The sequence below is a fragment of the Glycine max genome, chromosome 6, assembly GCF_000004515.6.
Source record: "Glycine max cultivar Williams 82 chromosome 6, Glycine_max_v4.0, whole genome shotgun sequence".
NCBI classification, from domain to species: Eukaryota; Viridiplantae; Streptophyta; class Magnoliopsida; order Fabales; family Fabaceae; genus Glycine; species Glycine max.
Window position 1 is genome coordinate 682,772 of NC_038242.2, and position 16,915 is coordinate 699,686.

The 16,915-nt window shown below is 34.3% G+C and overlaps 1 protein-coding gene across 1 annotated transcript; it reads left to right on the forward strand.

Annotated features, from left to right (window-relative positions):
- The first annotated feature begins 2,971 nt into the window (after window positions 1–2,971).
- Window positions 2,972–16,837, forward strand: LOC100785855 (kinesin-like protein KIN-7D, mitochondrial). The gene is made up of 25 exons (XM_006581047.4): window positions 2,972–3,679; window positions 3,815–3,912; window positions 4,074–4,163; window positions 4,436–4,488; window positions 5,773–5,838; window positions 6,184–6,237; window positions 6,422–6,481; window positions 7,008–7,086; window positions 7,554–7,621; window positions 7,953–8,009; window positions 8,107–8,211; window positions 8,716–8,820; window positions 9,040–9,147; window positions 9,243–9,374; window positions 9,480–9,662; window positions 9,762–9,932; window positions 11,302–11,442; window positions 13,173–13,292; window positions 13,372–13,422; window positions 13,595–13,642; window positions 13,860–14,006; window positions 14,261–14,992; window positions 16,109–16,238; window positions 16,355–16,442; window positions 16,537–16,837. Exons 1-24 carry the CDS (start codon window positions 3,348–3,350, stop codon window positions 16,435–16,437), a joined length of 3,213 nt encoding a protein of 1,070 aa, XP_006581110.1. The 5' UTR covers window positions 2,972–3,347; the 3' UTR covers window positions 16,438–16,442; window positions 16,537–16,837.
- Window positions 16,838–16,915: the final 78 nt, after the last annotated feature.

The window sequence follows — 16,915 nt, forward strand, 5'->3', positions numbered from 1 at the left end:
TGTCATTTCCAAACTTAGCACTGAAGAAATTATAGTTAACATAATATTTTAAGATAACCTAATCATTATATAGAAAATTATTCAAGCTTTTTTTTAATGCAGAAAATTATCGAAGATAAAATGCATGTGTTTCGGTGCTTTTTGTTGTTTAATCTTGCCTTAGAGTTGAGTGGTTGGCTGGATGACCAGGGAAATCTTTGGACAGTGATCATGACTCATATAAGAGAGGCATTGAACCTATACAATAAAAAAAAAAGCCTCTAAACCAAAAGCAGCCAAAATTAAATTGGAATGATAATATTTACCGATATAAATTAATTAGTTGTTGTTTGTGTCGAGTTCCATCAAGATCTAATTGACCTATCTCAACGAAATTTCTAATGTTAAAATTGGAGGAGATACCTACAAAAGGACTCCAAGTAAGTTAATAATACTTTGAGATGTTTATACATCTATCATGGGGTAAAAAACGTATTTAGGGATCTTTCTTGTGACTTATATATACATGTATGATATCAAGCTAGTTAAATAATGTCCAAAATCACATTAGTAAACTGCTCCTTTATGTATTATGGTTGAATTTTGCACTGACGGTTGTAACTTACGGTTGTAACTGCCACAAGTCAAACACATGAGGATCTCATGAGTTTAATATGTGTTAATTCTTTTAACTCTATGGTACAATTACAATTATTTTTTAGAAGGAAATAATTTATCAATGTTATGCATTATGGACGATTCTCTAAAATTACCTAATCAAATATTTAATCTTAACATAAAAGCCACTTCAAATCTATCATTATTGTGCCGTAACTAAGAAGGAATACAATACAAAGGTTGTGGCTGTTAGTGATTAGATTTTATAATTTTGGGTAGTATTGTTGATACACTTGATTATGGGAGAAAAAACTACGAGTGTCCATGTATCCTATATACCTCTTGTGTGTGTGTGTTTCTCATTTCATAGAACAAGTGTCTTCTAAACTTTTATATAAAAAACAAAGGAAGTGTTTATTACTAATTGTATATATTTATTTTTATATATAATAATTTTAATTTAAAGTACATTTATTTTTCTTTATTAAACAAAATAAAAGTAATAAAATTAAAAAAAATGTTTCCTTCTCTTCATCTACTTTTCCAAAGGTAGACTCCTTCATCATCGAGAAACCATTCAACCAAAGATTAATCCAACAAGCAAAAAACAATCCATTAATTTCCACCACCCTCTTCCCTTGCCAACTTTTTTGCTTGCTGTCATCGCTGCAACCATGGATCACCGTTGTTGTTTCCACGAGTGCCACACCTTTTCCTCTTATATGCTCAGATGCTCCAGCAATTTGTTATTTGATCTAGGGTTAGGTTTTCACAATAAAAATGATTATGTAATCTTAAATAAAAATAAGTTAAATTGTATTTTTTATCCTTGATTTCTTATAAATATATTTCATAATATCGCAAAATGTAAAACAATAGGGGTGTTACTTCCAAATCGACGGGAGAATAATATTAACTTAAATTTAATAGTTAAAAGACATAAATTTTTTTCCCAATAAAATAAAAGATCAGTATATTCTAACCTTATTTTAATTAAAAGTTTGAATGGTTTCATTTTTTTAATAAATCGATCGATTCATAAGGTTTTGGGATCAATTTATAAGCATTCTTTTGTTTTTTCGAGGTCATTTATAAGCATTCTTAATATAGAGTCATGGGTGGAGGAAATTATTTTCTTTAGAAAATATTTATCGGGCATATGATCTTGCCAAAACTAGTGCGACGAGGAAAAGTGGTTTCGAGCTTCTGTCTCAACCTCCGGCAAACATGCATAGTCTTTTACTAGCAGACTCGTACGTTGAGTGCGTTTTACCCAAAAAACTAGTATTTTTTTATCGTTTCTTTTGGTTATTTTTCAAAAAAAATTATTTAACATTAGAAAGCGTAAAAATATCACTTGAAAGATAAAGCAGACAGGAAATTAAATGCATTGACAAATGACAACAACACTTTTTTTAATGAGGCTCCTTTCGTGCTCGGGGGAAACAGACGTTTGTATCATCAGTAGATTGAAATATAATTAATTTTGCCTCTAAATTCAAGTTTGAGCAGATACGATGAATTCAAATTTTTTATTATTATATTTTATTATAAACTTACTTTTAAAAGAAAATCTGATTTTAGAAACTCAAAGTTCATTTAAATTTAAATTTTTACAATCGCTCACCTAAAGTCACACTTTGTCATTGGCCATCGTCATGTCACGATTATAAAATTTTGTTCGCTATTTCTTTATTTCGAGACAATGTGGTTGGAACGCTCTCTCTTTCATCTGCGTTTGAACATTTCGCCGTTTTGCTAACAAACGTAATATCAGTAGCCAAAAAGCCAACGGAACATCTTTTTGTACTTCCACCGTCAATTCATTTTGGGCAACGCGCAAATTACCAAATCACCCAAAGTTCCATTTTTAAAGTAAAAAAAATTGAATTCAAACATCGTCAAATTACCATAATGCCCAAAGCAAAGAATGTACAAAAGAAAATTCAAAATCTTTACTTGTAATAATCAAATGATTGATAGATTAATGCTAAATAAGCAAGTCCCGTTATTATAAAGTTCTTCAAAATAATTAAATAAATATTGTAGTATTCAAACTGCAACTTTGTCTTATTATTATCAGTTGATTATTGTTATTGATGGAATGAATGAATTGAATTATTCTCGATAGGCGGCCGCAGTTATTCCCGCTCAATTTCACGTTTTTATTTTTGAAAGACTTTCGTTGCCACTCGATTTTATCGTGCGCGGCGCGGGTGCTTCCAAACACTTCAATTTAAACCCTTCTTTTAACCCGCTACGTTATTGTCATTCGGTAAAATTAAATATTCCAATTTCCAATAAAATAAAACAAAATCGATTACTTTCCTGTAAAATAAATTTTAAAATCTTCAGCTCTCATTCAAAACTTTTTTTTTTTTTAAGAGAAGAAGAAATTAAATTTAAACTCTGACTACCTTCTTCTCCGTTTTCTCGGCCCCCATTCATTCTCACTGATATTTCCTCTGTACTAAAGACTAAAGAAAGACGAAACAATCTCTGTCTCTGTGTGCGTGCGTGCGTGTTTTCCTCTATCTGTCTGATAGATAGAATAATATCCCAAACCATCGAAAGGAAGCAACGAAGAAAAAAAAAATAAATGAAAAGCGTAGAGAACCAAATACTGCTCCCTTTTGTTTGCATATCCATGTGAGAGTTCTGACACATTCTCTTCCCCTCTCGCTGCGTGGCTTGTTCGCCTTGGTGGTTTCTACTGAGTCACAAACTCGGTGAGTGAGCGAGTGAACTCAATGGCTTCTTCCTCGCGCGCAAGGAGTAGCTCACCGTTTTCTTACCGAAAACCTTCGACTCCTTACTCTTCCACTTCTTCATCCTCTTCCTTCATCAACGGAAGGTTAATGCCTCGCTCCAGCTCTTCCTCTACGTCGTCGTTTTTCAACTCCGGAGGCCGATCCATTACTCCGAGTCGCGGTTGCAGCGACTCGGCGTATCACGGTTCGCGCGGTTACGCCGCCCGTTCTCCGGTGGCGTTCGGAGCGGAGGAGCTGATTGCGGAGCAGATGGTGGATTCGTCGAGGACCGGCGATAGCATTTCGGTCACGATTCGGTTTAGGCCGTTGAGGTAATTAATGCTTAGATCTGAGGTCGTGCTTTTCAGATCCATTCTCTGTGCGATTGAATCGTTTGATTTTGGCATTTGTGTTATCTGAGGATTGAATGTCACTACTCACTGAATGACTGAATGATTCGGTTGCAGTGAAAGGGAATATCAGAGAGGGGACGAGATCGCGTGGTATGCCGATGGCGACAAAATTGTCAGAAATGAGTATAATCCAGCTACTGCTTATGCATTTGGTATTGCTTTTATTGCCTTCCTCGTGTGATGTTATTGTTATTCGTTCCGATTGATTTTCTGATCAGTCAATCAGGCTTCTACTGGAAAATTGACTTTGATTTTGCTTTCAGCTTTGAAACTGTGGATGCTAATTTTAGAATTCTGATTTAATTTGTGGCAGATAGAGTTTTTGGACCACATACAAATTCAGACGAAGTGTATGAAGTGGCAGCGAAACCTGTGATAAAGGCTGCCATGGAGGGCGTCAATGGTATGGGATGTTAATTTTTTTATTCAAGACAAAATGACAATGTGATCTGAGCAGAGTCTGATTTTGGTACTATCAAGTCATTTTAATGGATTGATGAAAGCTGTTATGGTTATATATACTGGTTTAGTCTCTACTTGAATAACTAGGTTGAACTGGTTAATTGTATTCTGGTTTAGTGTTAGAGTGGCCAGTGGATTTGGAAGTTATTTTCTTCTTTGTTGTTAAATAAAATTTTTGGTGGATGGAAGATAACTTTATTCTAAACATTGCAGGAACTGTGTTTGCCTATGGTGTGACAAGTAGTGGTAAGACACATACTATGCATGTAAGTGTCATTCTTTGACTTACTGATGTGATTTTCCTATTTGTTTTCATTTGATGTTTTGTGCTGAAAATCCAGTGTCATATCTCCATTCATCAATCACCACGTTGCAAATTTGCAACTTGTGCGTCATTCAGATTATACAGATTGTCTTTTCTTTAAGTGTTGGTTATTTGTCAAACAAGGTCTGTGTCAACAAGTTAGTGATTTTGTATTGATTTATATTTTTCAACCCAGCAGCACATATGCCAGATAACATCTACTGCTTGTAAACATTGACTTTTTATAGATTTTTATTTTTATTTTTGTGGAGAATATCGACGATAGTATTGTTCCAGCCGTTGTTTAATGTTTCTGTAGCTAAGGATAACTTCTCAGAAGATTTGTTTCTCGGTGATGTTTATAGGGTTTTGATCCACTAATGGTTGACATAGTTTCTCTGGACGCTAGAGAGGATAGACAGTTAAATAGTTTTTGGTATAACACTATCTGTTAAACTGCCTACTAAGCACTTATGTTAGTGATAAATGACACGTGAAACAACTTGTAGGGTTAGGATAGTTTCTGGTGGAAATTGAAAAATGTCATAATAGCAGTGCTGAAAATGTGCAACTAGAATTATGATTCAGTTAAGTTAAAAGGGGTGTGTGTGTGTATAAAGAATACATTACAAGAAAGAATATGAATTTTGTATTCTAATGCGAATTAGCTATGAAAATCACATACTTGAACTGAACATTTGATTTGACATTAGAGCCTGAGTTGAAACATCGTCTGGCTGCCAGTTTTTACTTTGACCTGCACAGTGTGCATGCTTTCCATTAGATGCATTTTTAACTTCTTATTTTCATCCAGTATATGTAGTTTTGATAGCTTACTCTTGCTACCCATTTAACATAGCTTTAGAATAGTACTTTCAATTTCACTCCCACTTGTTGGACTGTAGAAACTAGAAAGTAAGATGTTATAAAGTAACTTGGTCTCAAAGAAAGTTTGTTACCGAGCTCTATCATGTCCATTTGCAAAATTAACGATGATAAGAAATCTTCTTGGGAGACTGGTACTGCTCTTTATATGTATTTCATATCAGGCTTATGAAGGATGGTGATACATTATAGTTAATTGCTTACCTATTGTAAGTTGCAGCCATTTGAATAATCTATTAGTAAAATACTTTATGCCTTTAAACTGCATTATCTAATTTATACTTTCTGTGTAGACATGATCTCTCTCCAGTTATGTCTCTAAAGTCTAAACTCTAATTTTGTTTTCAATAATAATGTGCAGGGAGACCAAAATTCTCCTGGTGTCATACCACTGGCTATAAAGGATGTTTTCAGTATGATTCAAGATGTAAGCTTATTTTGCAAGATTAGTAGTTGTTGATTATTTAAATTACATATCTGACATTATGCCATTGCTGTTCATTATAAGTTTATGCTTTAATGTCATGCGAGGTCGCTGTATCTTTTGTTAATAGTTGCTCTGTGTGTATCATGTGTGTCACTCTCTTACTTTCTCCTGTAAATGGCCATGTCTGTGCTCCTTTTAGTTATTTACAAGTATACTTGAGCTCTATGTTCTGCTTGATATTAGTTAATAGTTGCTGCTTCAACTTGATTTGATTTCCAAAGTATCCCATCTTGAATATATTTTACATCATCTTGCTTGGAGCGTCTGATTGTATTTTTACTGCAGACCCCAGGAAGAGAATTCTTACTCCGAGTGTCATATCTAGAAATATACAATGAGGTAAATGACAGAATATCGTTTGTTCCATCTTTTTTATGCTGAACATGGTCTAGTACTGGCCTTAAATTTTTCATCATGTCTCCACAATGTGGCATTGATTGCCACCTTGTTGCTTGTTATATTGTTTCTGTGTGTTAATGTTTGTTTTAATAAAGATATTTTTGTTGTTTCTGCTTGGTATTAGGTGATAAATGATTTACTTGATCCAACTGGCCAAAATTTGCGAGTTAGAGAAGATGCACAGGTTTCTTATATTCTTACTATTTCTTATCTAAATTGAAATCTGTTTAGAGTACTTGGTTCACTATTTCTATTCTATCTGTAAATGGTGAGTTTCTTTCTCTGTTTTCATTTGTTTTTTTATACATGAATATTGATATTTCCAGTCATCTTGGAATGTGGAGTGCAAGTATTATGTATGAACTTTAATGTAAAATTGCTCTGGTGATCAATGATGATAAATTGGTTCCTGGTGAATTCTGATTTTTGAGTCTCATTATTCTTTTCTCCACCCGTACAATGTAATTGTGATGATGTTCATGGTTAGAAGATTTAAGTTTTTTGTTGCTTTGTTATTTTGTGTTTGTATATTAAAATATCCACTTCTATGTTGAAATAATGTGTTATAGTTTCTATTAAAGAAATGAAAATGATATTTGTAATTCAATTTTTTTAGGAAATTTTTGTCTATTTTGAACTTGAGACAATATATTTTCTTTCTGAAGTCTAATTGGGTATGTATTTGATTTTTATGCTGGCTTGTTATCCAGGGAACTTATGTGGAGGGCATAAAGGAAGAAGTTGTTTTATCTCCTGGACATGCACTTTCTTTTATTGCTGCTGGAGAAGGTGCTTATGTCGAGATGATAGTAACATGTTTCTTCCCATTTGTTTTCAAAATTATATACTCTCCCTCCCTAATTTATAAGACATTGACTAATTTATGTTACTAAGCAAATTGGTTAAATTTAGGTATTAGCATTAAATTTGTGTGTAATTATAATATTTTTCCAAATTTATCATTAACATTATTGGGTGCCTATTCATCTTCTCCAATCTGCATAGGAAAGAGAAAGAGACAGTTCAAAGTAGATTATTGATTAAAATAAATAAGGGAACATTAGTAAAAAATAATTAATGCACAAGACAATTGAAATGAAGTCTCATAAAAAGAGACAAGAAATTTTAGAAATTATATCTTATAAATAGGAATGGAGTCCGGAGGTACTATTATATATTATCATAGTCTTGACTCTTGACTAATGGTGGGTTGAGAAACATTCTTTAATAAGTTCTTTTTCCTTTTAATATGGCAGAGCATCGCCATGTTGGATCGAACAATTTTAATCTCTTTAGCAGCCGGAGTCACACAATATTTACACTGGTAAGCATGCTTGATTTGGTAGTGTTACGCTTGCTTCAATTGTATAAAGAAAATAAGAAATAATATCTGAATCATGCATGAGGCGTTAAAGTTTTAAAAACGCTAACATGCCTCATGCATGCATGTATATTCTTGTGTGGATTGCTGTATTTGCCTTTTCCGTTTGCTTGTTGAAAGCTGATTGATTATTGCTTCACAAAAATGTTTAATGATTATTTAGGTAATGTATTTTGGCTTTCTGTCATTGACCTTTTCAGGCTAGCTGTTTATTATTACTTTTTTTTTTTTAAAAAAAAACTAAACTCTATTGTTATTATCCCAATTTCTGCAGATGATAGAAAGCAGTGCTCATGGTGATGACTATGATGGAGTCATCTTCTCTCAGCTAGTACGTGAAATTTTTTTATTGCTTTCCAAAATTTTACATATTTATACTTATTGGAAAATTATGTTCCACATCTTTTTTGTTTGTTTTCTTGTTTTAGAACTTGATTGATTTGGCTGGATCTGAGAGCTCAAAAACTGAAACAACTGGATTAAGAAGAAAGGAAGGATCTTACATCAACAAAAGTCTTCTGACACTTGGAACTGTAGGTGTTACATAATTTCGATGTTTTTGTCAATTCAGTAGTTTTGCTATGAAATTTTGTTTTCACTTCAAATCACCATTTGTAATTTATATATTTCTGGCTAGGGAGAAGTTATGACATTTTGTTTGCAGGTGAGGCGACTAGTTGTAGGACATGCAATATCTTTGTAAAAGACACACTTATTACTGCATGGAATTAATTCATTTTGAAACTTCTTTTTTGGGTAAAGCAAGCAACGAGAAATAGTTTTATTGACAGATCAAATTCTATTAAATGTTGATAAAACAAGTGTCTGTCACTCTGGACCAACTGTCGAAGAACAGTCCTGCATTGTAGATAGAGTAGTAGTGCAAAGGCTTCTCTTTGTGTTTTTGGTGGGGAGGGGATGGATTGGATTAAATAGCATACCTTCTTTATTTTATTTTGTCGTCTTTTTTTTTTTTTTGGGGGGGGGGGGGGGGGGGCCCAAAAATTTATTCTTGTTTTTGTGATTTCATCTTGAAGGTTATAGGAAAACTGAGCGAGGGGAAGGCATCTCATGTTCCGTATCGAGATTCAAAGCTAACCCGCCTCCTGCAATCTTCTCTTAGTGGGCATGGCCATGTTTCAGTGAGTTTTGGGTTCTACAGCATTTTCAATGATTATATGGTTTAATTGTATTTTTCTGTCTCTTTTATTCTGTATAATTGCTGAGTTATTCTATTTGAATGTAATTCTTAAGTAAGGATATGGCTATTCTAGTTTCTTTTCTTTCACTTTGTCCCTGCAATGCTGGATTGTCTGTACATAAGTACCACATTGAAATTTGTTTCGATGTGAAAATTTCAGCTTATATGCACAGTAACTCCAGCATCCAGTAACACGGAGGAAACTCATAATACCTTGAAGTTTGCCAGCAGGGCAAAACGAGTTGAAATATATGCGTCACGTAATAAGGTTGGCTGAAGCTAGTGTTTATCTATAGAATTACATGCCTATTAGCAATTTAGCGTGAAAGGTTCCTGATTCACTGTGGAATTATTTGTTAACAGATTATTGATGAGAAATCTCTAATTAAGAAATACCAGAGAGAAATTTCAGTCCTCAAAGTAGAACTTGATCAACTAAAGAAGGGGATGCTAGTTGGTGTCAATCATGAGGAGATTTTGACCTTAAAGCAAAAGGTTTTTAGCCTTCTCTGATATTCGTTTCATATTGTTGTTGTTAGTTGTTACACATGCTTTCTGTGATTGTGTAACCATATTTGCTTCTCTACTATATATGAGTAGTTAGAAGAAGGTCAAGTGAAAATGCAATCAAGATTGGAAGAAGAGGAGGAAGCCAAGGCTGCTCTTATGAGTAGGATCCAGAGGCTAACCAAACTCATTCTGGTTTCCTCAAAGAATGCAATTCCTGGATATCTAACTGATGTTCCCAACCATCAGCGAAGTCACTCTGTTGGCGAGGATGATGTGAGCTCACCCTTCAGTTAATTAGTGTAGATTGTTTTTTACTATCTTTTTCAATTTTCACTCTGGAAGTGCTTATACTTTGAACTCCTCTCTCGACAGATTGAAAATGAGAGTCAGAAAGATTCTTCTGCAGTGTCATCAGATCAGTTTCATGATGGTAGACATAAAAGATCATCTAGTAGATGGAATGAAGAGTTCTCCCCAGCTAGCAGTACTGTTACTGAATCAACACAAGCTGGTGAACTGATAAGTAGAACAAAATTGACAGTGGTAAACCATCATCCCTTCTCCATCACAAAATCTGTTATCTGTTAATATTTTATATTCTCTCTCTCTCAATTTTGTTTTCAATGAAGTTCTCAGAAAGGTGGTGTGGTATTGGGATGGGATCAGTCTGGTTCTACATTTTGTCAATTCAGTAACTTAAAAAAAATATTTATTGAGGGTCAAGTTGGTTTTTTGCCTTTTGTTGATGTCATTGCTCTGAGTGATGAAGTAGGGCTGTGAAGCATGTACACTCCAAGTTAGAACATCATAGGGCGGAAATTTATATAAGTAGGATTGCAATCACATCATTTCAAAACCTGGTGGTGTAAAATACCTCCTCCAAGAGAGTTTCTTAAGATGGATTTAGCATGTAGAAGAATAAAGAATGACATGACCAATTGTGGTGGATCCAAAAGAATAAGATGGGACGGGAGGCTTTCAAAGCACTATTCAAATCGTGAATTGTCAAGTCAATTTTTGAATTGTGAATCGTAACTTGCATCGAATCGTAGGATTTAGAGACATAATGAAAAATAACTTCATATATATATATATATATATATATAGATATCATTAAAATGATTTGTAGTAGTCATTGTAACAGTGTTAAACTATGAGTTGGCAAAACAAATTAACTATAAGATTCACAAAACAAATGCATAAGCCATATGTTACAAGTCATAACTAAAATAAAAGCAATGATAACATGATACAACCAACCAATTAAGGTATGCATGGTAAACTGGTGATTTTGTAAAGCCTTTGTTTTAGAAGAATGAATGCAGAGCAACAACATGACCAAACAGGATGCCTGAGTGACTCTGAAGTCCCTGTTTTAGAAAAATGAAAATAAAGCAATGGAATAACCAAATAGGGTGAACTTGTTAGTTCTCCTTCAGTTTCTTTTCATTTAACATTTTAACCTTATTTGACTTTTCAATTTCTCTGATGAGAATTGGTGAAAGAAAAGGAAAAACAATAAATAAATAAATTATTGAATTGTGCAATTCATTTTGATGATACAGAATCACACCAATTGATGCACGCATCACAAAATTCAAAGCCATGTATGATTCGTTACGTGATACAATTCGTTGACTTGCCAAATTGTATTGAACTGTGTAATTAAAATCACTTACTGTGAGATTCTAATAACTATGGTGAGAATTACCATTTCTGATCCGTTTGTTTTTATCACCTTTGAGAGTTACAGGTCCATTTTACTGAAGTTGCTTGATCTTTTGAATACAGAATGTTCTTGGATGTTGTCGAGACACAATTGTATTTGATTTTGGTTCCTTACTTTAAGTAGTCGGTTGCTGTATGTATGCTTTATTAAAATTGTTAATAGGGACTCCTAATTGAATTGTAGGGTGGGATGACAATGTCTGATCAGAAGGATCTACTGGTTGAACAAGTCAAAATGCTAGCCGGAGATATTGCTTTCAGTACCAGCACTCTGAAGCGCTTGATGGAGCAATCTGTAAATGACCCTGAAGGCTCCAAAATTCAGGTATTTTGCCTTGTTTTCAAGCAAAGTCAAACTGAAATGTGTTGGTGTAAAAGCTATAAGAAATTATTAATCAGTAACTTCCTCCCCAATCTTTTTATTTACATCTGTAAAATGAAAGAAAAAAAATATAGAAGGACAATCAACTAAAATCGTATGTTAAAGTACACAGATGGTCTATTATTATACAGTGGTCACTAATGAGAGGATATTCAGTTTTCTCTAAATCAAATATGTTTCCTATAATTTAGATCCTAAAAATCTATACATTAAATATTTCTGATTCTCAACACTCCCCCTCAAGTTGAAGCTTACTAGGCTTTAGCTTGTTACAAGAAAATTTATTCCCAACAAAAACGTAAAACTTTAACTCCACTAAAAAAGGCAATAGTTTGAATGACAACTCATGGATGTTGGTAAAATCAGGGAATATTGCTAGAAAGAGAGAGCTGGAATATCCATCAACCTAAGAAAAGGAAGTTCCAACTTTCTTAAAACTATCATTTGGAAGCTTCTAACCTATAATTTGAAGGCAACTCTGGGATCTTGGTGAAATCGGGGAATATTGCTAGGAAGAGAGCAGGAATACCCATCAGCTTAAGTAAATCCAAAGCAAGTTCCAATCTTCTTAAAACCAAGATTTGGAAACTTCAAACAAATCGTGGAGACCCAAAATTATTCAAACTGAAGAGACGAAGTTGTCATAAATAGCCAGCAAAGCCGAAAGAAGTCACCGAGGAACACGTCGGAAAAGGACAACGATAAAGTAGGTGACCAGAAAGTTCTTTACCGGAAAATGAGTGGGGAGATGACAGCAGTGACTAAAAATCACGCTGAAAAGTAACGGCAGTAGGATAGGCGATTGAAAGTTCTTCATAACAATGCAAAACACGTAAATAATGGATTGTACTGTGCCCAAAATAAAAAACCAAACAGTACCTAAAAAGGCACAAAACAATGATGAAAAAAGGAGCTTTCGCCCAAAACAAGTCTGATGGAGATGAAATAACTTTAGGGATAGAGTTGTGTTGGGTAGGCAACCTTGTCGTTGAAACCGCGGCTGTAAAAGGTGCCGGACTTGCCGGCGGGTGAAGCTGTTTGGCTGGCAAAGATAATTCGCGTGAGGGCACATGGATGCTTTGTTTTCGATGCCGTGAGCAGCACCATGTAGATCGGTGTGTAGTGACCCAGATCCAGTGGGTGGTCGGTGGAAAAGTCACCGGAGAGTTTTCTGGAAAAGTTGCTGGAGTTGCGTAGGTGACTGGAAAAAGTGCCAGAAACTGGAAAAATCGTCGGAGATGGAGAAAGGGTTGTTGGAAAGCGGAAAGAGGTCGTCAAAATAAGTGCAAAGACTATAATATAAAGGTCCACCGGGGACGGTTTTCATTATTCCCTCAACCTGGCTTTGATACCATGTAAAATGAGAGAAAATATAAAGGGATAATCACATTAATTATACATAAATAGAGGATATTCTGTTTTCTCTAAATGAAAGATAATATCCCTGTAAACTGTAATTAATATTAATTCTGATTTTCAACAACATCAACACTGAAGTCTCCAAATACACGTACTCAGTTCCTATAATGTCAATCAAGTTTGTTTGATGCGTTTACTGATGCCAAACAATATTGTGCAAATGTTCTAATTGGCTTTACATTTACAGTCTTCATTATTGAAATGGTTGTATTTTTTATATATATTCTTCTTGGAAAATGCTTTCTTAATTACAGATTGAGAACTTGGAACGTGAGATCCAAGAAAAAAGGAAGCAAATGAGGGTGTTAGAACAAAGGTTAATTGAGACTGAAGAATCTCCTGTGGCTAATTCATCGCTAGTTGAAATGCAGCAGGTAGTGATGTTGGTATTGAAATTAATAATACAGATTTGAAGGCTCATTTATACTTTTTTCTTTATGTTTGTTGTTACAGACAGTTACAAAGTTAATGACTCAATGTAATGAAAAGGCCTTTGAGTTGGAGGTGAGTAATACTTTAGCTTTGTTAGAGTGTTCTTGAGCTGTCCATTTGCTTCCAAAATTGTGCCCACCTCCCCCAAGTATTTGGCAGTTGCATTATACATGTTCAGCAGACTCTATAATCAACATTGATCATTCTTGCATATAAATTAATTTGTCTTTTAAAATATCTGTAGCTAAAATCTGCAGACAACCGTGTCCTTCAGGAACAGCTAATTGATAAGGTACGTGCTTGTTTTCTTTTTTCTGTTGCTATTTTCTCAACTTTTTGACCTTTTCTTTTCACTTTTAATTTAAGCTTAAGCAAGTTTACTTGTCTCCTTATTTGTGATCCCTTTCTTTTTTGATTTCCCTAGCTGAAGTTAAAGATGATGGAAACCTCATAAGTGTAAAAGTTTCTATGTTGACAATCTCCCTCTTCGATTTTTCTTTTGTTAACAGTGTTCTGAAAACAGAGAGTTGCAAGAAAAGGTGAAGCAGCTAGAGCAGCAACTGGCGGCAATTAATAGTGGTACATTGTCAGTGTCTTCTGAACAGTGTGCATCAGGAGAAAACATTGATGACTTGAAAAAGAAAATACAATCCCAGGTAACTGGGAATTTGTTGCTTTTGAAGTAGCACATTTGAATGGTTCATATGCTTTTTAATTCTATTCATTTGGTTTTTGTTGGTTTCTCTTTCCTTCGTTTATATGATTTTGTATTCTCTGCTTGTCAAAATACTTCCTGTATTTTCTCAATAGTTATTAATGAAATCCCTTTTTAGGGTTGATATTTTTAAGTCATTCAAGGATTCAGTGTTGCATTATGTACTAAATTGACACTTCTCTTCCCTATTTTCAGGAAATTGAAAATGAAAAACTAAAGCTAGGGCAAGTTCACTTGTCAGAAGAGAATAGTGGGTTGCGTGTGCAGAATCAGAAACTCTCTGAAGAAGCTTCTTATGCCAAAGAACTGGCCTCTGCTGCTGCTGTGGAGCTGAAAAATTTGGCCGGGGAAGTGACAAAACTTTCATTGCAGAATGCAAAGTTGGAAAAAGAATTGATGGCCGCGCGAGACCTGGTCAACTCTCGTAGTGCTGTTGTGCAAACGGTTAATGGTGTCAACCGCAAGTACAATGATCCAAGAGCTGGAAGGAAGGGGAGGATTTCTAGCCGTGCTAATGAAATTTCAGGAACTGGTGTAGATGATTTTGAGTCAAGGAGTCTTGATGCTGATGATTTAAAGATAGAACTACAGGCTAGGAAACAACGAGAGGCAGCTCTGGAAGCTGCATTAGCCGAGAAGGAATTTGTGGAAGAACAGTACCGGAAAAAAACTGAAGAGGCCAAGAGAAGAGAAGAAGCCTTGGAGAACGATTTAGCAAATATGTGGGTCCTTGTTGCTAAGTTAAAAAAAGACGGGGGTGCTGTTCCAGAATCAAACATCGATAAAAAAAATGATGGCGCAGAACACATAAATGGTCCAAAAACTAATGACGTTGAAAGTAATATTGTTCCCAAGGAGCATCTTTTGGATGCACCGAAACCAGATGAGGAAATGCCCAAAGAAGAGCCCTTGGTTGTTCGCCTCAAGGTAACCTTATTGTGCAGCTATTTATACTTTTCTTCGTCCTAGAAAATTCTTATTTGATTTTCTTTAGCTGGTTTTGAAATTATAGGGTTTAGGTAGGGAAGAAGGAAAAGAGAGAATCAAGACCGTGAATAATGGGATATTTATTTGATATGATATGATTGTGATACAAAATACTGACCCAATAATCTTAACTTCAATCTTATTTTGCTAACTAGGTATTGTCTTTATACTTTATATAGACCATTCTCGTCAATCTATCTCTTTCATGTCTTTAGAGCAATTAGCATAAATTAGATTAGGAGTTACAAGCTTTATTTTAGATGCATCTATGCGTCCAATTAGTTTCAACTAGAGAGTTTAAATGAGCACAATCAACATCATACTCCTATTCTTTTTTTTTTACTGCACTCCTACACTTTTATTGAAAATATACCAAAACATCAGTGAAGTATGTCCAACCTATTTTGTAGGAAGACATACAAAACTGACCAAAAATATTTCTCTATAACTTATAAGTAATATAATAACCAATTTCTTTCAAACATATATTGTAGTGATAGTCACGAGAAAGCCTAATATAAAATTGATCTCTTGCAAACATCCAATTATAAGAAACAATTAGATTTCTAAGGATATAAATTGGAACGAATGACATTCTTTAACTTAATGTATCCTGTTACTATTAATTTTTTATTACTTTTTAATATATCCTATTACTATTAAATTTTTTTCTGTAAAACATTAAGATGCTTGCGCAGCGTGCAATTGTGTTTCTAGTTTATAATTATATTATGGTCAAGTGTAGTAGTATTATTGGCCCAAGTCCTAAATCCATTAAGGTAACACGATTTAATGATCCTAATTAAGGAAATAAATCAAGAAATATGGATACCAGTCTTAATAGATCATTTGAGACACTTTAAATATTCTAAGATACATTAAAAGATAATGTTAAGATCAATCGAGTGTGCAACTTTCAATTTCCGTAATTTTCAAATTTGTTGGACTGGGGATGGTTAGGTCTGAGAAAACAAATAATTTCTTTTATATATACTGCAAAAGTTTATAACTTATGCTGAAAGGTCTTCAGAGATTTAGTGCGATTTATGATTTCAGGCGCGCATGCAAGAAATGAAGGAAAAAGAACTCAAGTACCTTGGAAATGGTGATGCCAATTCCCATGTTTGTAAAGTATGTTTTGAATCTCCAACTGCAGCAATTCTGCTTCCATGCCGACATTTTTGTTGTGAGTCTCTTCCTAACTTGTCTGAATTTCTTACCCAAAAAATTTCTTGGTGATTTTCCTTTTTTGGATTTACAATTTTTGTCTGAATATTTATAGCTTCTTGTTTGATCTTGCAGTGTGTAAATCTTGTTCACTTGCTTGTTCTGAGTGTCCAATATGCCGCACAAGTATTACTGATAGGATTTTTGCTTTTACATAACAGAGGTCCTGCCCTTATCTTACAATATTTTTATGAACTCTATTAAAATGCTGTAAAAACATTAACGTGTTTAATTTTGGTTTTTTTATTTTTTTTCAGGGCTCTATCCCATTGAATTAATATACTCCATGCTATTACGGGTGCAATTCTTTTATTAGTTTGCCTGTATGTAACGGCGTTTAAAAGGTATATCAATATCTTTCTTTTATACTACCCCAGGGGAACTGTATTATAGGGGGACAAAGGGGGTGCGGAGAAAGAATGTAAAAAGAAAAAAGGTGTAAACAGCACTGCTGAAGTACATATGCACAATATATGTTTGCTTTATGTAATCCAGCAGAATTTTGTTGCCCATCCTCTGTATGTTCTTTACTGAGTGTAAGAGCTGAGGTTTCTTATTGATTCCCTCCTGCTGCAACATGTGCATAATACTGTCCCTGCGAGTTTTATCCGAAGTTTCACGAGTCTCTTGCACCAA